This window comes from Oncorhynchus masou, chromosome 14 (assembly GCF_036934945.1).
Source record: "Oncorhynchus masou masou isolate Uvic2021 chromosome 14, UVic_Omas_1.1, whole genome shotgun sequence".
NCBI classification, from domain to species: Eukaryota; Metazoa; Chordata; class Actinopteri; order Salmoniformes; family Salmonidae; genus Oncorhynchus; species Oncorhynchus masou.
The window spans coordinates 25,471,682-25,495,737 of NC_088225.1; the positions used below are offsets into that span (position 1 = coordinate 25,471,682).

The 24,056-nt window shown below is 43.3% G+C and overlaps 2 protein-coding genes across 2 annotated transcripts in view; both read left to right on the plus strand.

Moving 5' to 3' along the window:
- The first annotated feature begins 595 nt into the window (after window positions 1–595).
- Window positions 596–16,958, plus strand: LOC135554622 (cytochrome b-c1 complex subunit 2, mitochondrial). Its single transcript, XM_064987021.1, has 14 exons — window positions 596–706; window positions 5,354–5,446; window positions 5,856–6,005; window positions 6,145–6,209; window positions 7,136–7,192; window positions 10,134–10,258; window positions 10,485–10,582; window positions 10,686–10,743; window positions 12,922–13,017; window positions 13,173–13,372; window positions 13,610–13,690; window positions 13,771–13,847; window positions 14,031–14,184; window positions 16,614–16,958. Exons 1-14 carry the CDS (start codon window positions 674–676, stop codon window positions 16,695–16,697), a joined length of 1,371 nt encoding a protein of 456 aa, XP_064843093.1. The 5' UTR covers window positions 596–673; the 3' UTR covers window positions 16,698–16,958.
- Window positions 16,959–20,787: 3,829 nt separating this feature from the next.
- The window catches only part of mosmoa (modulator of smoothened a), a 31,284-nt gene continuing 28,015 nt past the window's right edge, over window positions 20,788–24,056 (plus strand). The window contains exon 1 of the mRNA XM_064987022.1: window positions 20,788–21,838. Coding sequence (XP_064843094.1) covers window positions 21,733–21,838 — 106 coding nt within the window. The 5' untranslated portion in view covers window positions 20,788–21,732. The remainder of the gene's footprint in view (window positions 21,839–24,056) is intronic.

A 24,056-nucleotide genomic window follows, 5' to 3' on the forward strand; every position in this document is an offset into this window, starting at 1 on the left:
AATCAGCCTGTCCATACAATTTCTGAATCTGATCAATGTTAATCTTGTTAAATGGGCAATCTGCAGTTGCTACATACATTTTGCACTTATAAATTAATGGTATATACCCATTGATACAACTATCGTACACAATAATGTCATTAGTCATACCTCATCAGAACCCAAAATATTAGTTTGTATTATTCCATTGGTTGTAAACAAGGTTAATGTAAACAAACACTATCAGTGAAGGCTGGTGGAAGGAGCTATAGGATGAGGGACTTATTGTAATGGCTGGAATGGAATACTGGAACGGTATCAAACACATGGAAACCACATGTTTTACTCCGTTCCATTAATTCCATTCCATCCATTACAATGAGCCTGCTCCTTCCACCAGCCTCCTCTAGTCTCAAACCATGGTTACAACTTTAACTTGGATATCATGGATGGTCAGTCCTTGCATCCATAGCTCTGTCTATGAATTGAAGTGGTAGCATTTCTCTAGGCTCAACCCTCAGATTTTTACCAAATCAGTATTGTTTCAACTACCGATTGGCCCTTTTAAAGTTAAATTGCTTGACGAATCTTTTTACCATTTTTGGATTGGCTGTGAAGAGCAGTGCATTCTGGGTAGGACGTCAGCGCGTCCATATCTGTATTTTACTGCTGCTGAAGGAGAGAAACTGGAGTCATGAAAGGGATCCGAACTCTAAATAAATTATCCGTGAGTCTCGTTACTCTATCCTATCAGTGTATTTTACAACGATGTATCATGAGGTTTCGTGCATTCTTTCCGTTGGGGCGTCAATTGGAACCCACCCCGCGGACTCGCCGGCTAAGTTGCCAAGGTTGGCTAGTGGAAACGGATGGTTAATTAGCCTGTCGGTTACCGTAGCTAAAGTTAGCTAGGCGCGCTTACTTCTATAATCTTGACCGAGATAATGTATCCTATCGGTTTCATGAACCTATAATAGCCATTCTTACTTACAAATGAGGCTATGTACTACATTTTACAATGGCATGTTCTCTACTGGCGAATCGCTGGCAGGCTGTATTGCTAGCTGTCACGTAGCCCGTGGTTCCATCCAGCTCAACCCACTGAAGGTCATTGCGGTTCTGCTAGTTTTTCAGATCAATCCCGCACTGACAATCCAAGCCAGGTGGCATGCCATGGAACAGTCAATGTCTCAATTCACCGATCAAGTAATCTCATTGCAATTTTGATTGGTAGTGATGGGATTAAGTATCTGGCAGCTTTAGCTACGAAGCTCTGACAATAAGCCACCGGCTTTCTCCCGTATTATCTAGTATACTGTTGATTTCTAGGAAGCTTGACAAGTTAATGTTTTGATATTGCCCTGTTTTTGAACAATGTATTCTAGTATATCTGGAGTGTGCTGCAGAATTCCCAGTGCTACTTGCTAATGCTTGACATCCAAAGCATCAGCATTGAGATGTTTTAATGTAGACGACTCACAGACAATTCGCAGTGGCAGCCAAGTGTTTGGTGTCTAGCTCAGCTGTCTGCAGATAGGCTTAGCTGACAAACTCAGCAAAAAAAGAAACGTCCTCTCACTTTCAACTGTTTATTTTCGGCAAACTTAACATATGTTAATACAAATTTACACAACAAGATTCAACAACAGACACAAACTGAACAAGTTCCAGACACCAGCGATGGTAGGTTTGTGCCTATAAGTGATGTGGTCGCCAGTGATGTCTGGTGCCAGTTCTTGCTGTGAGATGTCACCCTCGACCTCCGATCCAACAGTTCCCAGGCGTGCTCAATGGGATTGAGATCCGGGCTCTTCGCTGGCCATGGCAGAACACTGACATTCCTGTCTTGCAGGAAATCATGCACAGAACGAGCAGTATGGCTGGTGGCATTGTCACGCTGGAGGGTCATGTCAGGATGAGCCTGCAGGAGGGGTACCACATGAGGGAGGAGGATGTCATCCCTGTAATGCACAGCGGTGAGATTGCCTGCAATAACAAGAAGCTCAGTCTGATGATGCTGTGACACACTGCCCCAGACCATGACCGACTCTCCACCTCCAAGTCGATGCCACTCCAGAGTACAGGCCTCGGTGTAACACTCATTCCTTCAACGATAAACGCGGATCCGACCATCACCCCTGGTGAGACAAAACCGCAACTTTCTGCCAGTCCTGTCTGGTCCAGCGATGGTAGGTTTGTGCCTATAAGTGATGTGGTCGCCAGTGATGTCTGGTGAGGACCTGCCTTACAACAGGCCTACAAGCCCTCAAACCAGCCTCTCTCAACCTATTGCGGACAGTCTGAGCACTGATGGAGGGATTGTGCGTTCCTGGTGTAACTCGGGCAGTTGTTGTTGCCATCCTGTACCTGTCCCGCAGGTGTGATGTTTGTATGTACCGATCCTGTGCAGGTGTTGTTACACGTGGTCTGCCACTGTGAGGACGGTCAGCTGTCCATCCTGTCTCTCTGTAGCACTGTCTTAGGCGTCTCACAGTACGGACATGGCTATTTATTGCCCTGGCCACATCTGCAGTCCTCATGCCTCCTTGCAGCATGCCTAGGCACGTTCACACAGATGAACGTAATAGAAAGGCCTCTTTAGTGTCCTAAGATTTCATAACTGTGACCTTAATTGCCTACCGTCTGTAAGCTGTTATTGTCTTAACAACCATTCCACAGGCGCATGTTCACTAATTGTTTATGGTTCATTGAACAAGCATGGGAAACTGTGTTTAAACCCTTTACAATGACGATCTGTGAAGTTATTTGGATTTTTACTTATTGTCTTTGAAAGACAGGGTCCTGAAAAAGGGATGTTTCTTTTTTTTTGCTGAGTTTTAGCTTTTCAGATATTAGGTTCCAGATTAGTTTAGGTCAGAGGTCTCCAACAGGTCGATTAGCTCGCAGCCCACCTACGAGAAGCTCGCCAAACAATTCTGAAAATACATGCAATTTATCAAGTGTCAGACACAGCAAGCTCCCAGTTACTATCTAATCAACGCAACATTGACATTATCCAACTCCTGGTTAGGTTTGGCTTTTTAAGCCAATAGTGGCTATCTGCCTATTAATTTCCAGCAATATTACGTTTGTCTGTGTGGTGCGCGCGTTTATCCATCACACTGTGTTGCCAGTTGATATAACCATTTTGTGGGTTGACAGTTTCCCCAAAACATCAATTAAATGTTAACTGCAAACTTGGTGCTTCTTCTCTGGTATAATGGCGTTCGCTTCAATTATATGTGCATTCTGCCACCTACACTACAAGTTGATGGTAATAAGGCTCTAAAAAGGAAGGAGTAAAAAATACATTAAAAAAAAAATTGCATTCAAACTAACGAAATGTTAATGAAACTAAAGCTTTTCTGTTTGAAGCCGGTCCCTACACAGGCTCAGAAGGATCCTGTGATGGTGGGACATATCCCGGTGACAGTAGTCCTTGCAGTGCTTCTGCCATTAAGTCTTGGAGGCCCAAAAACTTATCGGCTGCAGATATGATGTCCAGCTTCTTGGACACTTGTGCAGTACAATTAATAACTGTGACTATAAATGCTACAAAATACACCTTTTTCACAATAAGTGTATTCAACGTTTGCAACTGGTTGTGGCATATCCACCTCCATATCTTCTTCAGAACAGTGGCCTCTTGCCCCTTCAAAGCTCTTCACCGACTAAATCCCTGATCTTTGACACCTCAACCTCTTTCACCCTAACAGGGCACTCAGGGACAGTTACATTTTACATTAAGACTCTTCAATAAGATTCCTTCCTTCTGCAAAGACTTGACACATGGCCAACCTTTTTACACTTCTTGCATTGCATCGGGTTTTGGACGAACGCTGTTACGGCGTATCTTAGGGTGGTATATACTAATTAAACAATAATACAGATAAACTGTTCATTTTCCGCATTCTCCATGTGTCTAGCGACGTGTATTAACTACTCCTGGAATTTTTGGCCCAACATAATGATTATCAATGTCCAATAGGACGCCAGAAATAACATTTTACCGGTGCCCTGCTCCGAAAATCAAAGCTGTTCACTTCATGCGTCGATATTTTCGCGAGCCACAATGCACACTCCTTTTGCTCTTTAGATACACACAATATCAACACCATACCACTTCTGGTTACTTTGACTGCATCCACTTTTCCCAACGCCGCCTTCAACATCCTAGTAACTTCGAAAGGGTTTCCAAAATAAACATCTTTATCCAAAAAACGTACTTCAACAACGAACGATACATTAGACTAATTTTCCACAACAACTTAAGCCCATTTTGTTCCATTCTTCACTGTTGTCCACTAATCTTTCACGCTAACTGTACTCGACGCGCTTTAATCGACACTTCTGCTTCCGCCATCTCACGGTCCTAGCACATTCCCCACTCACTAGATACGCAATTAAATGGCCAAATGCGCAATTTAAGGGGAATTACACAAATAAATGTGTTTTTACATACCTAAAAAAAATGTTTTCTGATGTGATTTAACCGTTGACATGGACTCAGAACATCCAATTTCGTTGTTTTTCTATGAACAATTATACTTTTGAAAGTGAAAAACTTACATCTAAAACCAGGAAAAATAAAACAGAAAACATAGTGTACAAGAGTAAGTAGTTCAATAAGAACCTGGAGAAGAGAAGAAAAATGGGCCTATTTGAAAGCTAGAGAAAAATGAGTAGCTTGCTACACTTTTTAATGTAGCTCTCATGCCAGAAAAGGTTGAAGACACCTGTTTTGGTCATTTCTGTGGAAATAACATAATGCTTTAATGTGGAAAATTATCTGTATGACTGCATACTGCAAAAAAATGAGTAGCTTCTATTTCTCTCTTTCATATTGTTGTCGGGTTGTCTGTACAAGCAGACACCATAATCTCTTCTGACATTAGATGTTTGACTGGGGGTTGGATCGTATCAGGTCTTTAGGATTTAGCCTTACTACCAATTGAGTTTCCCTCACCCTCATCTTAACCAAGGTGCTACAGCCAATGTATGATGTGTCTTCTTGGAAGGACAAATAAGAAGGCGGCTTAACATACTACATATTTCAGGTTGGCCTGGCACCCAGTGAGTCTACCCTCAGAGTGGACTAAATATCATCAAGCATACCCACTGCTCTAGTCTAGAGCAGGCTCAGAATTCATCTCCCATCTTTAGGTCCAGAGGAAGCTGCTCGCATCACAAAACATCCTCCTAAACAAAACCTGTTATGATGGTCATTAGAAGTCATTTGACTGGGGTCATTTGAGGACAGAAGGAAATCTAGATCCCTCCACATGAACTGAATTGTGTATCATATTGTAATTCCCTAGCTGAGGAAGTGCTGGTGAGTGTTTGTTGACATGATTTTTATAATTTCCCTCCCCAGATACGATGCTATGCAGCCAGGAGGAGTGATGTCCTCACTGAGCCCTTGGCTGGCCTGAAGGCTGGGGCGGCCCTGCCCCCCCAGAGTGTACAGGTATGTCATAGAGGCCAATAAGTTTTCACATGGGATCACAGGAAGAACTCTGGGCCCTAGTTGTAGCCCAAACTGGGGTGTGGAGTTTTTCTTGGTGGGTCCTTGCATGGCGTGTCAGGGATGAGGATGTGCTCTACTCTATGGCTAAGCATTGTGATTATGTTCATGTGTAGACTTGTTTTAGGTACTACCATGCACACACTTTTACTTACTGTGTAGCCATATTTTTCCCTCCATATTGGAAAATGAACTTTTGGTTGTGTAGTTGATCACAAGAACTTTACCTCAGTTGAACAGAATGGAATGTTTACTCTCTTACACACTGCAGTTTCCAAAACAACAATGCTGCCAGTCTCACGTGTGTTCCAGCTGTGACATCATGACTCTCCCTCCCTGTATTCTCTACTAGGTGTCCAAGCTGCCCAACGGTCTAGTGATTGCGTCGTTGGAGAACTACTCTCCCGTGTCCAGTGTGGGTGTGTTTGTTAAAGCAGGCACTCGTTATGAGACTGTGGAGAACCAGGGAGTCAGTCATGTCCTGCGGTTGGCAGCCAACCTGGTAAGTCCCAGTGGTTTTATGAATGGATTGATCTCTTTGACTTGTGAATGACTTCAACAATAAGGGCAATTTCCATCACAACTACACTGTTTTTTAAAGTCCTTAAGTTAATGAACACTGTCACTGTTGTTGTTTTCAGACTACTAAGGGAGCGTCTGCGTTCAGGATCTGTCGTGGTGTGGAGGCAGTGGGGGGTAGTCTGAGGTCAGTGAGTATGGAGGGTACAGCACTATGTCCCCTCCCTCCCTGTCCCGTAACCCCATTTTTGTCCTCATACAGAGCATACATTATTCTGTTTCCTATCTCCACATACAGAATGTATGCTACAATATACCCTCTGTTACCCTGTATGGCTCAGTTGGTAGAGCATGGTGCTTGTACAGCCAGGGTTGTGGGTTCGATTCTCGGGGCCAACCATAAGTGAAATGTATGTACGCATGACTGTAAGTCGCTTTGGATAAAAGCATCTGCTAAATGGAATATTATTATTAGTATTATGTTATACACTTGTATTGTGTACCCCTTCCCTCCTTGTCCCTTATTCCTTCTGTGTCCCCACCTACATTTCTGTATATTTACAGCAAGTCAGAAGGCAGTGAAACATTAACACCAACTTCAACACCCATACCTCACACAAGCTATAGCTTCACTACATTATAGATGCACACACATACAGTTGCCCTCGAGTCAACAGGGGGCTCACGCTTTAGGATAGAGCAGAATGAACAAGATGAGAGAAGCACAGAGTCACATGCAGGTTGACATTTATTGGGATGAATCTTGTCCTGAGGGCAAAGCTAAGTGTTCCGCTAGATGGGCCAGCTGCAAAGTCAAAATTGGCTATATCGTAAACAAAGTTATGAAAACAAAAATGTGTTTTTTCGTCTCAATTTAAGTTTAGCAGTATGGTTAAGTTTAGGTTTAAAATCAGATTTTATGACTTTTTGGCTGTGCCAGATGGTGACCACCCTGTAGAGCTGCCTCCAGTACATGAATCATCCCAGTAAATGCCAATCTGCACACCCAGCACAAGAATGTTCCTATTTTCACCTCATTGCAACGCAATGTGCATCATAGCTAGTCTAGTCTGGAGGATGTAGCTAACATTTCTGTTTTCTGTATGTCCGCAGCGTAACGTCATCGAGGGAGACCATGGTTTACTCTGTGGAGTGTTTGAGAGACCACTTGTAAGTACCCTTACTACCGCAGCCAGACTCCCTCAAAATGTGTGGGTTTACTTTGGTGTTGAATTGATGGATGAGGAAACTTGAATTACGGACACGTTGTATGCGAGGACAGGGTTGATTCATGGTGTAATTAGCCCCTGTGTTTCTTACCTATTTATCATAGAGGCTTCCCATAGGGCCACTTGAGATCATCTTGATTCATCATCTACAGTGGCAAGAAACAGTATGTGAAACCTTTGGAATTACCTGGATTTCTGCATAAATTGGTCATCACATTTGATCTGATCTTCATCTAAGTCACAACAATAGACAAACGTAGTGTGCTTAAACTAATAACACACAAATTATTGTATTGTTCTTGTATATATTGAATACATAAATTAAACATTCAGTGTAGGGTGGAAAAATGTGAACCCCTAGGTTAATGACTTCTCCAAAAGCTAATAGGAGTCAGGAGTCAGCTAACCTGGAGTCCAATCAATGAGACGAGATTGGAGATGTTGGTTAGAGCTACCTTGCCCTATAAAAACCACTCACAAAATTTGAGTTTGCTTTTCACAAGAAGCATTGCCTGATGTGAACCATGCCTCGAACAAAAGAGATCTCAGAAAAATGGTTGACTACATAAAACTTTTTTAACCCAGCATCTCTAAAAGCCTTGATGTTCATCAGTCCACGGTAAGACAAATTGTCTATAAAAGTTCAGCACTGTTACTCTCCCTCGGAGTGGCCGTCCTGCAAAGATGACTGCAAGAGCACAGCGCAGAATGCTCAATGAGGTTAATTAAGAAGAATCCTAGAGTGTCAGCGAAAGACTTACAGAAACTCTGACGAGGCTACGATACATAAAACACTAAACAAGAATGGTGTTCATGGGAGGAAACCACGGAAGAAGCCACTGCTGTCCAAAAACACACTGCTGCACATCTGAAGTTTGCAAAAGTGCACCTGGATGTTCTACAGCGCTACTGGCAAATTATTCTTTGGACAGATGAAACTACAGTTGAGTTGTTTGGAAGGAACACACAACACTTTGGAGAAAAAAAGGCACAGCACACCAACACCAAAACCTCATCCCAACTGTAAAGTATGGTGGAGGGAGCATCATGGTTTGAGGCTGCTTTGCTGCCTCAGGGCCTGGACAGCTTGCTATCATCGATGGAAAAATGAATTCCCAAGTTTATCAAGACATTTTGCAGGAGATTAGGCTATCTGTCGGCCAACTGAAGCTCAACAGAAGTTGGGTGATGCAACAGGACAACGACCCAAAACACAGAAGTAAATCAACAATAGATTGGCCACATCCTGACTGATGGCAGCCCATTCTTGCATAATCAATGCTTGGACTTTGTCAGAATTTGTGGGTTTTTGTTTGTCCATCCGCCTCTTGAGGGATTAAGATATGGGGAGTTTCCTGGCCATGGACCCAAAATATCGATGTTTTGTTCCCCGAGCCACTTAGTTATCACTTTTGCCTTATGACCAGGTGCTCCATCATGCTGGAAAAGGCATTGTTCGTCACCAAACTGTTCCTGGATGGTTGGGAGAAGTTGCCCTCGGGGGATGTGTTGGTACCATTCTTTATTCATGGCTGTTTTCTTAGGCAAAATTGTGAGTGAGCCCACTTCCTTGGCTGAGAAGCAACCCCACACATGAATGGTCTCAGGATGCTTTACTGTTGGCATGACACAGGACTGATGTTAGCGCTCGCCTTGTCTTCTCCGGACAAGCTTTTTCCCGGATGCCCCAAACAATCGGAAAGGGGATTCATCAGAGAAAATGACTTTACCCAAGTCCTCAGCAGTTCAATCCCTGTTCCTTTTGCAGAATATCAGTCTGTCCCTGATGTTTTTCCTGGAGAGAAGTGGCTTCTTTGCTGCCCTTCTTGACACCAGGCCACCCTCCAAAAGTCTTCGCCTCACTGTGCGTGCAGATGCACTCACACCTGCCTGCTGCCATTCCTGAGCAAGCTCTGTACTGGTGGTGCCCTGATCCCACAGCTGAATCAACTTTAGGAGACGGTCCTGGCGTTTGCTGGACTTTCTTGGGTGCCCTGAAGCCTTCTTCACAACAATTGAACCGCTCTCCTTGAAGTTCTTGATGATCCGATAAATAGTTGATTTCGGTGCAATCTTACTAGCTGCAATATCCTTGCCGTGAAGCCCTTTTTGTGCAAAGCTATGATGACAGCACGTGTTTCCTTGGAGGTAACCATGGTTGACAGAGGAAGAACAATGATTCCAAGCACCACCCTCCTTTTGAAGCTTCCAGTCTGTTATTCAAACTCAATCAGCATGACAGAGTGATCTCCAGCCTTGTCCTCGTCAACACTCACACCTGTGTTAACGAGAGAATCACTGACATGTCAGCTGGTCCTTTTGTGGCAGGGCTGAAATGAGGTGGAAATGTTTTGGGGGGATTCAGTTCATTTGCATGGCAAAGAGGGACTTTGCAATTAATTGCAATTCATCTTATCACTCTTCATAACATTTTGGAGTTTATGCAAATTGCCATCATACAAACTGAGGCAGCAGACTTTGTTAAAATTAATATTTGTGTCATTCTCAACTTTTGGCCATGACTGTACAGAAAATGTTTGTTTGAGGTTATTGCTGCCAAAGGAGGGTCAACCAGTTATTAAATCCAAGGGTTCACATACTTTTCCCACCCTGCACTGTGAATGTTTACACAGTGTGTTCAATAAAGACATGACAACTTCTAATTGTTTGTGTTATTAGTTTAAGCAGACTGTGTTTGTCTATTGTTGTGACTTAGATGAAGATCAGATCAAATTTGATGACCAATTTATGCAGAAATCCAGGTATTTCCAGAGGGTTCACATACATTTTCTTGCCACTGTATGTTGAGAGTTACAACTGTTGCATTGTCCATGTGTGTCCATATGTTTGTCTGCCCATCCAACGTCCATCCTTCTCCTCAGAGACACAGTGATGGAGTACCTGATCAACGTGACCATGACCCCAGAGTTCCGGCCATGGGAGGTGGACGACCTGACCTCCAGGGTCAAGGTAGACCGGGCCCTGGCCCACCAGTGTTCACAAATAGGTCAGCAACACTTCCCCTTAATTCACTTTACTTGTCCAGCACGATTGCTCCTTGTTGAATTAATATGTTTTATTCAATTACCAGTAGCATTTTGGTTTAGTATATATTTGTATGCTGCCGATTATTTAATTTTTTGTCTATAGTCATTTTTCTAGCATCCTGTTATTAGTTCTCCTTGCCAACACACTGACTGAAGTCTTTTGTTATGGGGTTTATTTCTCTGAAGGTGTCATTGAGAAGTTGCATGAAGCTGCTTACAAAAACGCTCTATCCAACTCCCTGTACTGTCCTGACTACATGGTTGGCAAAGTCAGTGGTGAACAGGTAAGACTGTGTTAATAGCTGTGTTGTTCACTATAGTGCTACCTTGTGTTTGTCACAACTTAGCTCTCTCTTAAACTCTCTCCTACTTACTTATTCCCCTTAGCTGCAGTCCTTTGTCCAGAACAATTTCACCAGTGCCAGAATGGCTCTTGTAGGACTAGGTGAGTGTGTCTGGCTGTTAGTCTTTTTGATCCAATGGCACCCTGGGTTCTCCTTTTAACATGTTGCAGCTCCTTCAGCATGTCTCCGGGGCTTTTCTGATTCCTTGCCCTACCTTTTCCCTGAAGTGTGCAGACCCTCATGGATTGAAAAGGAATATGTTGGAAACTCACTCTAGCCAATGTATTACTTTTAAATCCTTGAGGGGATATTGAGCAAGTGCACACTTCAGGAAGAAGGGTAGGGAATCGGAACAACCCTATTGATTTGGTCACAATAAGGGTCATATCCTTTGAATTAGGCTGACGTAAACACACTCTCCTGTGTGTGTGTGTGTGTGTGCGTACGTACTGTGTACACATCACATTTCCTTTGGCCTCTGTCCAAACCTTAGCGTTAAAGGCTGTCTAAAGATATGTGGAGTAGAGGTCAGCTATTCTGCTCCAGTATGACGCACTTTGTGTGTGTGACATGACTGCTCTCTGGTATGTACAAGTGATAGGAAATAAATTGCTAGTTACATATTGAGATTATTTTTGACGATATCGTATGGTTTTGATAATATCGCAATAATGTTTTTGCGCTAGTTGGCTGTACCTGCCCCAAAACCTGTTCTCCCTCTTCTTTTTAAATAGGGAGCCAATTTGTTTTCAGCACTTACACTACCTGTCGAACATCTCATTCCAGAATCATGCTTAATAATATGGAGTTGGTCCCCCCTTTGCTGCTATAACAGCCTCCACTCTTCTGGGAAGGCTTTCCACTAGATGTTGAAACATTGCTGCGTGGACTTGCTTCCATTAAGCCACATGAGCATTCGTGAGGTCGGGCACTGATGTTGGGCGATTAGGCCTGGCTCACAGTTGGCGTTCCAAGTCATCCCAAATGTATTCGATGGGGTTGAGGTCAGGGCTCTGTGCAGGCCATTCAAGTTCTTCCACACCGATCTCAACAAACTATTTCTTTATGGGCCTCGCTTTGTGCATGTTGCCATTGTCATGCTAAAACAGGAAAGGGCCTTCCCCAAACTGTTACCACAAAGTTGGAAGCACAGAATCGTTTGGAATGTCATTGTATGCTGTAGCGTTAAGATTTCCCTTCACTGGAACTAAGGTGCCCGAACCATGAAAAACGGCCCCATACCATTATTCCTCCTCCATCAAACTTTACAGTTGATACTATGCATTGGGGCAGGTAGTGTTCTCCTGGCATCCTCCAAACCCAGATTTGTCTGTCGGACTGCCAGATGGTGAAGCGCGATTCATCACTCCAGATAACACGTTTCCATTGCTCCAGAGTCCAATGGCGGCAAGCTTTACACCACTCCAGCCAACGCATGAACTTAAGCTTGTGTAAGGCTGCTTGGCCATGGAAACACATTTCATGAAGCTCCTGGTGAGCAGTTATTGTGTTGATGTTGCTTCCAGAGGCAGTTTGGAACTCGGTAGTGAGTGTTACAACCCGAGGACATACAATTTTTACGAGCTTCAGCACTTGGCAGTCCCGTTTCGTGAGCTTGTGTGGCCTAGCACTTCGCGGCTGAGCTGTTGTTGCTCCGAGACGTTTCCACTTCACAATAACAGCACTTACAGTTGACTGGGGCAGCACTAGCAAGGCAGAAATTTGAGAAACTGACTTGTTGGAAAGGTGGCATCCTATGACGGTGCCACGTTGAAAGTCACTGAGCTCTTCAGTACAGGCCATTCTACTGCCAATGTTTGTCTATGGAGATTGTATGGCCGTGTGCTCGATTTTTACACCTGTCAGCAACGGGTGTGGCTGAAGTAGCCGAATCTACTAAGTTGAAGGGGTGTCCACATACTTTTAGCCATGTAGTATATTTCCCTTACTGATCAAAAGTAATTTTCTCATGGCTCTCCCTTATCCCTCGGCAGCAGACATATGGGGAGCAAAATATATATTGAATCGAAATAAAATCACAGTATCGAATTGCAATACATATGGAACGACACTACATATCGCTTCAGCACCTAAGTATGGTGATAATATCGTGAGGTCCCTGGCAATTCCCGGCCCTAGTATGTACCCCTGTGTGAAACACTGAACTGAGGGCATGTGATGTCTATGTGATGACAGTCCACCTGTGTGTGTGTGTCTCCTGCTGGCTCTCTGGTGTGTCTTCCAGTGACATAACCCCTATCTGTGCCGTCTCTCCCCAGGTGTGAATCACTCAGTGCTGAGGCAGGTAGGAGAGCAGTTGTTCCGTGTCCGCAGTGGGGCTGGAGTTGCTGGGGCCAAGGCTGTATACCGTGGAGGTAAGACCCATAGAGAGCCTTAGAAGCAATGCACGCCTAACTGCTGAGCTCTAGTCTGGGCCACTGATTCAGTCAACCCCAGTGTGTGAGCCAAGATGGGTTGTGTGTTCGTACCCTGATGGTGGTTAACCGTGTGTGACTGTGTGTCCCTGCAGGTGAGCTGCGGGTGCAGAACGGGGCCGGTCTGGTCCACTCTCTGATCGCCAGTGAGGGCGGTGTGACTGGATCAGCAGAGGCCAATGCCTTTAGTGTGCTGCAAAGGGTTCTGGGAGCCGGGCCACATGTAAAGAGAGGCTCCAACGTCACCAGCAAACTGAGCCAGGGCATCGCCAAGGCAACTACACAGCCCTTCGATGTGAGTAACTTCACCGTTTGTTGCTACAGTTATTCCTGTGTTGTTGGTTGTGGTCACTACAATAGAAATCGATATTCTACATAGTTGAAATTCTACATAACTGTAGTTTTCATTGTATGATTGTCTAAATTACGCACAGAGAAAAATAAAAGGTTTAGAGGTTAGAAAGCACAATGATCTTGGACTATCTTGTGTACAGAAGTTAATCTAATGCTTATTTCTCTTTCTCCTATTCAGGCCACAGCCTTCAATGCCACATACGCTGACTCTGGACTCTTTGGAGTCTACTCCATCGCCCAAGCCGACTCCGCAGGAGAGGTGAGCACACTATAATGCAGTAGTAACATAAGAACTTGTTAGAACCTGATATGTTGATAAGTGACTGTCCCTCTGTACAGGTGATCAAAGCTGCCATCGCCCAGGTGACAGGGGTTGCGAAGGGAGGCGTGTCCGAGGACGATGTCACCAGAGCAAAGTTAGTTCACTAAACAACATGGCTCATTAAGTGGACATAACTTGGTGCTGTCTCTTTGGTTATTTTTATTTAACCTTTAACCAAGCCAGTCAGTTAAAAACAAATTCTTATTTACATTGATGGCCTATAATACCTTCTTGCCCTGATTTGACCTTTGACCCTTTCCCCCCTCTTACCTGGTAGGAAACAGTTGAAAGCCGAGTACCTGATGTCCATGGAGAGTTCCGAGGGCCTGCTGGAGGAGATGGGGGCCCAGGCTCTGTCCAGCGGAGCCTACCACTCACCAGAGACAGTTACCCAGAGCATCGACTCTGTCAGCCACGCAGACGTCGTCAACGTGAGTATACTTCAACATTCACTACTGCTAGGGCTACTGCTAACATTCACTACAGGCACAAACTGTTCTCGAAGTTTACATACACTTAAGTTGGGGTCATTAAAACTCATTTTTCAACCACTCCACAAATTTCTTGTTAACAAACTATAGTTTTGGCAAGTCTGTTAGGACATCTACTTTGTGCATGACAAAGTCATGGCATGGCTTTAGAAGCTTCTGATAGGCTAATTGACATCATTTGAGTCAATTGGAGGTGTACCTGTGGATGTATTTCAAGGCCTACCTTCAAACTCAGTGCCTCTTTGCTTGACATCATGGGAAAATCAAGACATCAGCCAAAACCTCAGAAAATAAATTGTAGACCTCCACAAGTCTGGTTCATCCTTGGGAGTAATTTCCAAACGCCTGAATGTACCACGTTCATCTATACAAACAATAGTACGCAAGTATAAACAACATGGGACCACGCAGTCGTCATACCGCTCAGGAAGGAGATGCGTTCTGTCTCCTAGAGATGAACATACTTTGGTGCAAAAAGTGAAAATCAATCCCAGAACAACAGTAAAGGTCATTTTGAAGATGCTGCAGAAAACAAGTACAAAAGTATCTATATGCACAGTAAAACGAGTCCTATATCAACATAACCTGAAAGGTCGCTCAGCAAGGAAGAAGCCACTGCTCCAAAACCACCATAAAAAATCCAGACTACAGTTTGCATCTGCACATGGGGACAAAGATCATACTTTTTTGAGAAATGTCCTCTGGTCTGATAAAACAAAAATAGAACTGTTTGGCCATAATGACCATCATTATGTTTGGAGGAAAAAGGGGGTGACTTGCAAGCCAAAGAACACCATCCCAACCGTGAAACACGGGGGTGGCAGAATTATTTTGTGGGGGTTCTTTGTTGCAGGAGGGACTGGTGCTCTTCGCAAAATAGATGGCATCATGAGGATGGAAAATTATGTGGATACATTGAAGCAACATCTCAAGACATCAGTCAGGAAGTTAAAGCTCTGTTGCAAATGGGTCTTCAGAATGGACAATGATCCCAAGCATACTTCTAAAGTTGTGGCAAAATGGTTTACGGACTACCAAGTCAAGGTATTGGAATGGCCATCACAAAGCCCTGACCTCAATCCTATAGAACATTTGTGGGCAGAACTGAAAAAGCGTGTGCTAGCGAGCTTGTCTACAAACCTGACTCCGTTACATCAGCTCTGTCAGGAGGAATGGGCCAAAATTTACCCAACTTATTGTGGGAAGCTTGTGGAAGGCAACCCGAAACGTTTGACCAAAGTTAAACAATTTAAAGGCAATACTACCAAATACTAATTGTGTATGTAAACTTCTGACCCACTGGGAATGTGATGAAAGAAATAAAAACTGAAATAAATAATTCTCTCTATTATTCTGACATTTCACATTCTTAAAATAAAGGGGGTGATCCTAACTGACCTAAGACAGGGAATTTTTACTAGGATTGAATGTCAGGAATTGTGAAACTGAATTTAAATGTATTTTACTAATGTGTATGTAAACTTCCAACTTCAACTATCTATTCACATTCGATATACACTAAGTGTGTAAAACATTAGGAACACCTTCCTAATATTGAGTTGCACCCCCCTTTGCCCTCAGAACAGCTTCAATTCATCGGACATGGACTCCACTAGGTGTTGAAAGCATTCCACAGGGATGCTGGACCATGTTGACTCCAATGCTTCCCACAGTTGTGTCAATTAGCTGGATGTCCTTTGGGTGGTGGGCCATTCTTGATACACACGGGAAACTGTTGAGTGTTGAAAAACACAGCAGCGTTTCAGTTCTTGACACTTAAATTGGTGTGCCTGGCACCTACTACCATATCCTGCTCAAAGGTTCTTAAATATTTTGTCTTGCCGATTCACCCTCTGAATGGCACGCATACACAATCCATGTCTCAAAACTTAATCATCCTTCTTTAATCTGTCTCCTTTCCTTCATATACACTGATTTGAAGTGGATTTAACAGGTGACATAAATAAGGGATCATTGCTTTCACCTGCTCAGTCTATCATGGAAAGAACAGGGGTTCCTAATGTTTTGTACACTCCTTGTATGCCTGTGAATATTTATGGTGAATATATTGCCCCCTTGGCTATGGGGATTGCTGTCTGTATGTGCCCCTAAATCCTTCCTCTCCCTCTGTCTATCTTCCAAACTATACCTCCATCTGTCCTATAAAATAATAATGTTTGGGTAAAGTGATCGGAATGCCATTCTCCAAGTAAAAAAATTAAGGGGAAAAAAATAAATATATGAATAACATTTTTTAAGACTGATTTCTGTGTGCATCCTACATTTACATTTTATTTATAGCAGATCAGCTGGGGACACAGAAGGGGAATAAGGGACAATGTGATAAGTGTATTATTTTGTTTTTCCAGGCTGCGAGAAAGTTTGTGGACGGCAAGAAATCGATGGCAGCTAGTGGACAGCTCGCCAACACACCCTTTGTGGATGAATTGTGAAAAGAAATAAACCATAAACAATGACAGTTATTTAACATTTTAACCTGGGCAGGTTGTGCCTGGCTGCTTACTCCAGAACAAGGAACCTGGTTCTGATATGAAGCCCATGACTTCATCTCACAGCAAACGATAATCCTTTGTTAACAAATAATGTTAAAGTTTGTTCTGCAATAATTGTACACAGGCATCAGAAATAATTATGCTTTTTGTTGTCAATTTCTCTGTATATTTGATGTAAATTCATTAAATGGTCTATCTACAGTTATGGCAGTCTGATTTGATCACCAAGATGAATGAGTAATGATATATCTTTGATGTTATTCCGCCCAGCTGCTACAGGGGGAGACGAAGAGCCTTAAATCTGTTGGAGCTGCTACATCAGCAAAAATGTTGCATCTCGTGTAGCAGCCAAGTATGTTAGAATGAGGGGAAATTGTGGGGGTATTGTTTATATCAAAAATATAAACGCAACATGTTTCATGAGCTAAAATAAAAGATCCCAGAAATGTTCGATATGCACAAAAAGCTTATTTCTCTCATTGTGCACACAATTTTGTTTACATCCCTGGTAGTGAGCATTTCTCATTTGCTAAGATAATTCCTCCACCTGACAGGTGTGGCATATCAAGAAGCTGATTAAATAGCATGATTATGACACAGGTGCACTTTGTGCTGGGGGCAGTAAAAGTCCACACTAAAATGTGCAGTTTTGTCACACACCACAATGCCACAGATGTCTCAAGTTGAGGAAACATGCAATTGGCATGCTGACTGCAGGAATGTCCAACAGAGCTGTTGCCAGATAATTTAATGTTAATTTCTCTACCATAAGCCACCTCTGTTTTAAAGAATTTGGCAGTACGTCCAACCAGCCTTTCAACCGCAGACCATGTAACCACGTAAGGCCAGGATCTCCACATCCGGCTTCTTCACCTGTAGGATCGTTTGGGGGTCAATTTATTTAAGTTGAATGATTTCCTTCTATGAACTGTAACTAAGTAAACATTTTGAAATTGTTGCATGTTAAGTTTATATTTTTGTTAAGCATATTGATCGATCTGGAGTTTGGTCAAACACGTTATCAAAAATATGGCACAGCAAAAGCAGCTATTAAGAATAACCGCTATGGCTAGAGAGAGAGGGGCAAAAAAGGCCTTGATGACTAAACATGACAAATCAACACATAACGACTGGGTGTCAGTGACTCATGTATTCAAGGAACGTAGTGAATAATAAAGCTACATATCCATGTGGGTCTATTTAGGTTTAACATGTATTGCCCATTGGAGGTGGTGGAGTGGTGCTTGAATCAGTGATTGACTGACTGTGTGGTAACAGGGAAATCACTAATATACCTCATGTGCCATGAAGGCTATAGTGTGGGGTCCTCTGAGAAAATCTAATCTTATTAAACAAATTAAGAACTTTTTTTCTCTTCAAATGGGTATACATTTCATTAGGATCTCTTTTAGTCCTCATTTGGACTAACCTTCCAAGAGTCCTTAAACATTAATACAATTCATAATACATTTTAACATAACACACTCCGCTAAGGACCTCTTCCACCATTAGAATGTGTGTTCATGTCATTGTGCCTGGTCAGCCAGTGGGACCTACAATTGAGTGAATATGAACACACAGGATATAACTTTTCCAAGTCGGGTCTCCTGCATATTCTAGTGTCAATTTCGGGTTGTGTTCTGTAAAAGCTTAGATCATACAGGCAAGCAATACAAACTCGGAAAAAAAGAAACGTCCCCTTTTTCAGAACCCTGTCTTTCAAAGATAATTCATAAAGTCCAAATAACTTCACAGATCTTCATTGTAAAGGGTTTAAACACTGTTTCCTATGCTTGTTCAATGAACCATAAACAATGACCATGCACCTGCAGAACGAACGGGAGGCAATTAAGGTCACAGTTATAAAAACTTTGGACACTAAAGAGGCCTTTCTCCTGAGTCTGAGAAACACCAAAAGAAAGATGCCCAGGGTCCCTGCTCATCTGCATGAATGTGGCATAGGCATGCTGCAAGGAGGCATGAGGACTGCAGATGTGGCCAGGGAAATAAATTGCAATGTCCGTACTGTGAGACGCCTAAGACAGCACTACAGGGAGACAGGACGGACAGCTATTTGTCCTCGCAGTGGCAGACCATGTGTAACAACACCTGCATAGGATCGGTACATCTGAACATCACACCTGCGGGACAGGTACAGGATGGCAACAACAACTGCCCGAGTAACACCAGGAACGCACAATCCCTCCATCAGTGCTCAGACTGTCTGCAATAGGCTGAGAGAGGCTGGACTGGGGGCTTTTAGGCCTGTTGTAAGGCAGGTCCTCACCAGACATCATTGGCAACAACGTCACCTATGGGCGCAAACCCACCATCGCTGGACCAGACAGGACTGGCAAAAAAGTGCTCTTCACTGACAAGTCACGGTTTTGTCTCACCAGGGGTGATGGTCGGATTCGCGTTTATCGTCGAAGGAATGAGCATTACACGAGGCCTGTACTCTGGAGAGGGATCGATTTGGAGGTGGAAGGTCTGTCATGGTCTGGGGCGGTGTGTCACAGCATCATCGGACTGAGCTTGTTGTCATTGCAGGCCATCTCAACGCTGTGCGTTATTGGGAAGACATCCTCCTCCCTCATGTGGTACCCCTCCTGCAGGCTCATCCTGACATGACCCCCCAGCATGACAATGCCATCAGCCATACTGCTCGTTCTGTGCGTGATTTCCTGCAGGACAGTAATGTCAGTGTTCTGTCATGGCCAGCGAAGAGCCCAGATCTCAATCCCATTGAGCACATCTGGGACCTGTTGGATCGGAGGGTGAGGGCTAGGGCCATTCCCCCCAGAAATGTCCGGGAACTTGCAGGTGCCTTGGTAGAAGAGTGGGGTAACATTTCACAGCAATAACTGGCAAATCTGGTGCAGTCCATGAGGAGGAGATGCACTGCAGTACTTAATGCAGCTGATGGCCACACCAGATACTGACTGTTACTTTTGACCCCCCCTTTGTTCAGGGACACATTCCATTTCTGTTAGTCACATGTCTGTGGAACTTGTGTTCAGTTTATGTCTCAGTTGTTGAATCTTATGTTCATACAAATATTTACACATGTTAAGTTTGCTGAAAATAAACGCAGTTGACAGTGAGAGGACGTTTCTTTTTTTGCTGAGTTTATGAGAACTGGGTGATCTATATATTCTCTCCAAAGCAGAAACACATTGGGTAAAATCTGGTTGAATCAAAGTTGTTTCCACATTATTTTTACCAAAAAATGTAATGATGTTGTGGAAAACTGATTGGATTTGCAAATACTCATCAACTTAAAGGTATTTTGTATTTTACACCCTACTTTTAACCTAAATTCAATGACAGGGTGACATTTCACATTGAATTCACGTTAGTTAACAACTCAACAAAATGTGCATCAAAACAAGATGTCAAACTGACATATGTGCCCAGTGTGAAGACTCACATTGCTGAGACTGCTGTGTTGAGTGGGTGGGAGGTTACTTTCTGCTGATTGCTTTGCTGCTCTAATGGAATAGTGGAAAGCGCTGACCAGCAAAGTACTGCTATCTGGCACACTCCCTTGATAGATCAGAGGATTTGCTTTGACCTTAACTACAGCATGTGTCAGTGAGAATAAACTAAGGCATCTACACATGCTTTTGTTGGCAAAAATGTGTCACAAAAAGGTAATCATACAAACATTTCAGATTGTTGTTTCCCCCCCATCACTCCTATCTTGGGGACCACTTTTATCTGGTAGAATGGACACTTATTCAAACATGGGATAAGGAGCCTTTGAGTGTTAAAAGGAAAGGCGTTACTTCTTCCTCTGATGAGAATAATAAACGGTTTGATGAATGTTATGTCCTTCCAAATGAGTGGTCTCATCTACCCCCTCTGCATGATCCCATCTGTCTGAAACGTCTCTCACGCCAACGATCTCGCGAGAAGATAGCGAATGCCCCGTGTGTGTGTGTGTGTGTGTGTGTGTGTGTGTGTGTGTGTGTGTGTGTGTGTGTGTGTGTGTGTGTGTGTGTGTGTGTGTGTGTGTGTGAGAATTGAAGAGAGAGAGAGAGCTGTTGTCTGTGGAACGCACTGCGTGAGGCACGGTGTTCGGTTGATAGGGGGCCAAGCTAGTGGGCTAATCGGGGAAAGCATAATCACCACCTCTCCTAGCGGCTTTAATAATATCGTATTTCCATATTAAGATTATGCGAAAGCCGCCGAGCCTGCTCGAGCTGCCTTGGTTCCTACTTCGCTATGTCGGCACCAGAGCTTGCTAGCTAGCGGTCTATTTACACTACAGATGCTATTCCAGCAGCGGAGAAGGGGGCATGAATAAGCAAGAGGGAGGATGGGTTCTCGTTTTCCTGACGGCTAGCTAGCCTTAGAGCTTCGCTGAAAACAAGGACATACTGAAGGCAGAGCATTATTCGATTATTTAGTACCTCTGTCTGACGGAGTTTTGTTAGTGAAATGGTTTAAAGTACTTCTTCAAATGGGGGTTCGGCCGTCAAGCACCCTCTCTGGGTTGTTGTTCGGCACACGGAGTTCGAATGTGGGAAATAGCTAGCTAGGTGGCTAGCTATCCTGCTAGTCTCAATAACCAAATGCTGCTGCTACCGTGCAGATCCGAGCGAAAACACCAGCGACTGGAGACTTGGGCCCTGACGTTGCGCCAGCTCCTTTTGCTTTATCGGAGGAAGATTCGGGTCGAAAAGATGGTCGTTTGAGATGTGATTTTTTTCCTCCGTTTTTAGCCATATGTACGCGGAATGAAGGTGTGTTGATTTTCTGTTGCTGCCATGTCCAAATGAATAATGACAGGCTGAACCTCCAAACCAGTTGAATCTCTTATGAAGGGGGTGAGGTGGACTGATAACTATCTAACGGAAACATATATCTAAAAACTGTATCTCTGAGGTTTAAACTCCTTGGTCTTACCTGGAACTCTAAGCCACGTCTTTCATATCTGCTAATTTAAAGCACACAGACTTGAGCTGCAAATATGGATAAATTAACAATTATATCAGGATGTCTGTTTCTGGCAGCGGATATATTTGCAATCGCAAGCATTGCAAACCCCGACTGGATCAACACAGGCGAATCTGCAGGTAATTGGCGAATTATTGAACTCTTATCTTTGACATTGACCACTGTATTTTCCTTTTAATGTTACAGCATCACTGATGGAATGATTCCCATTTGCAGATTGTAGGGCTATACGTTATACATTCATTGAAGCCTTTACCTGCTGCTGCATTCATCATCCACAGAATGAAGATCCACCCTCTAGCAATGTTTACATATCAGCAGGGGTATCTTGTCCTCTCTGCAACTCAGTCGTTTGTTCTATGTTCCTCTGTGATTTGAAACACTGGGCTACTAATCCAAAATAGGGATGCATAATAAATATATAATGTATATATCACATGTAGATATTATTTTAGGCCTATATAATAAGTTATTGCTGATATATTGGGGACACACAGAAATAATTTGATATGTTGTATTCTCTACTACTCTCTTTCCCATGTATTACGTAAGGGTAGTGTTGTAATGATTTCATATTAGCAAGACCAAGAAGCACTACTCAGTAATTTCTTGGCGGCGGTTGTTTATTTAGTAGATAGATCTGTCATCAGAGCAATTGGCCACGTCAATGACCACTTCGAGGTCAATCCTATGGGTCAATCGACAGACTTGATCAACTGTAACACGTGTTGAATACAGGCTTCCTGCTGGCCTCCCGAATGCCAGTTGGTCTTTTTCTGTTGACAAGCCTCAAAACATATCCACATGCCATTAATAGGCTGATGCTCTTCTTTGTACCCACCCCCACCCACGATGATGACGGCTTATAGTAGGAACTGGGTCAGGAAGGGTTCATGCACCAATGTGAAACCAATGTAGCCTGTCAGCTGCTGCAGCAGAAGCTATTTGTTTTCATTGCCCTATTTTCTAAGAAGAAAAAGGATGGATGTTTTCAAAACACTGTTTCTGATGTGTGCTCACTGTCTTTATCTTTCAATTGGACTGTGTCCACACACACTCTCACACATCAACTCAAATAAGCCTTCTATGACAATAACATTCATGTTTTGTCTTTAAAAATGACTTAACAATATTGACACCCTTACTGGAAATGAAGAGTAGCTAACTCATGTTCGACAGTAAATAACATTGTAATTACATGTAATTAGAAAGCATGCTGAGTTGCTTCAGTATGCCTACTCAGCAATGGCCTCAGTAACCTATTCCTGCTAGGCTGTGCCATCTGCCTCACTCCTGCTTTGTTGATAATGGTCACACCTGCAATTAGCCTACCACAGCAAAAGTGCTGGTAAGTGTAGGGTTGCATGCATTGCAAACCACACATCTTAGTGTTTCCCCTTGGATTTTTGTTCAGCAGTGGTGGCAAGGGTAGCGTTAGGGCAATGACATGCAAGCTGTTCCCATAGACTTCCAATCATTGAGCCAATGACTATCCATTTAAAAGCGAGTCTCAGACGATATTGATAATAAACAACCATTTTTTTTGCAGTGGTGGCAACAATTAACAGTGGTGGGCCACCCCTGCTAAATGAATATAGGGAAAACAATGTCATAACCGATTCCAATTATATAATGTTTTAATTCTCGACAAAAAATACTTTCCAAGGCGCAACTCAGGCTGCAATTGGCCAAAAGGGTTTGTTTTGGTTTGACTGCTGGTTTTAGTAGAGCGGTGCAAACGACCATCCTCTCATATCTCCCACTGTTCTCACTTCCCCTCCACAGTCTCCCCTGCGGTTTCTTTGATGATGATGTTGGGTCTTTTGTTGGGCTGTTTATGAGATGGAAAGACCCTTCTTAACATCCTGTCTCTGAAGGGACCAGGCTTTTCTCACCCAGGGATTTAGTCACAAAGCCTGTGTTTGGTGTCCTGTGCTTCTCATCATACCCTCCTGGTTTTGTGACAGGCTGCGGGTATTAGGTGTTATCGGCCCAATTCATTATAGAAGTAACTCAATATAGAGAAGAACATTTCCAGCACATTGGCAGCCTTTTAATGGATGGCAGAAAAAGTAATTTGGTCAGGGTTGGCCTGTGTTACGCATCATAAGAATTTCCCTCTGTCATCATGGTTTGATTGTGATGTGTTTGTGGACATAGTGGTTAGCCTAATTGCTCACCACAATTTGGGAGATAATTGTAGATCTTACACTCTCAACAAGCACATTAATGGAAGTGATAATTTTATTTGTTGGGCTGATTTATTTTTGGATGAAGGGAAAGCAAGCATACAAATGCAGTTTGTTTTGTAATGTTTTTTCTTCTTCTGTTCTCAAT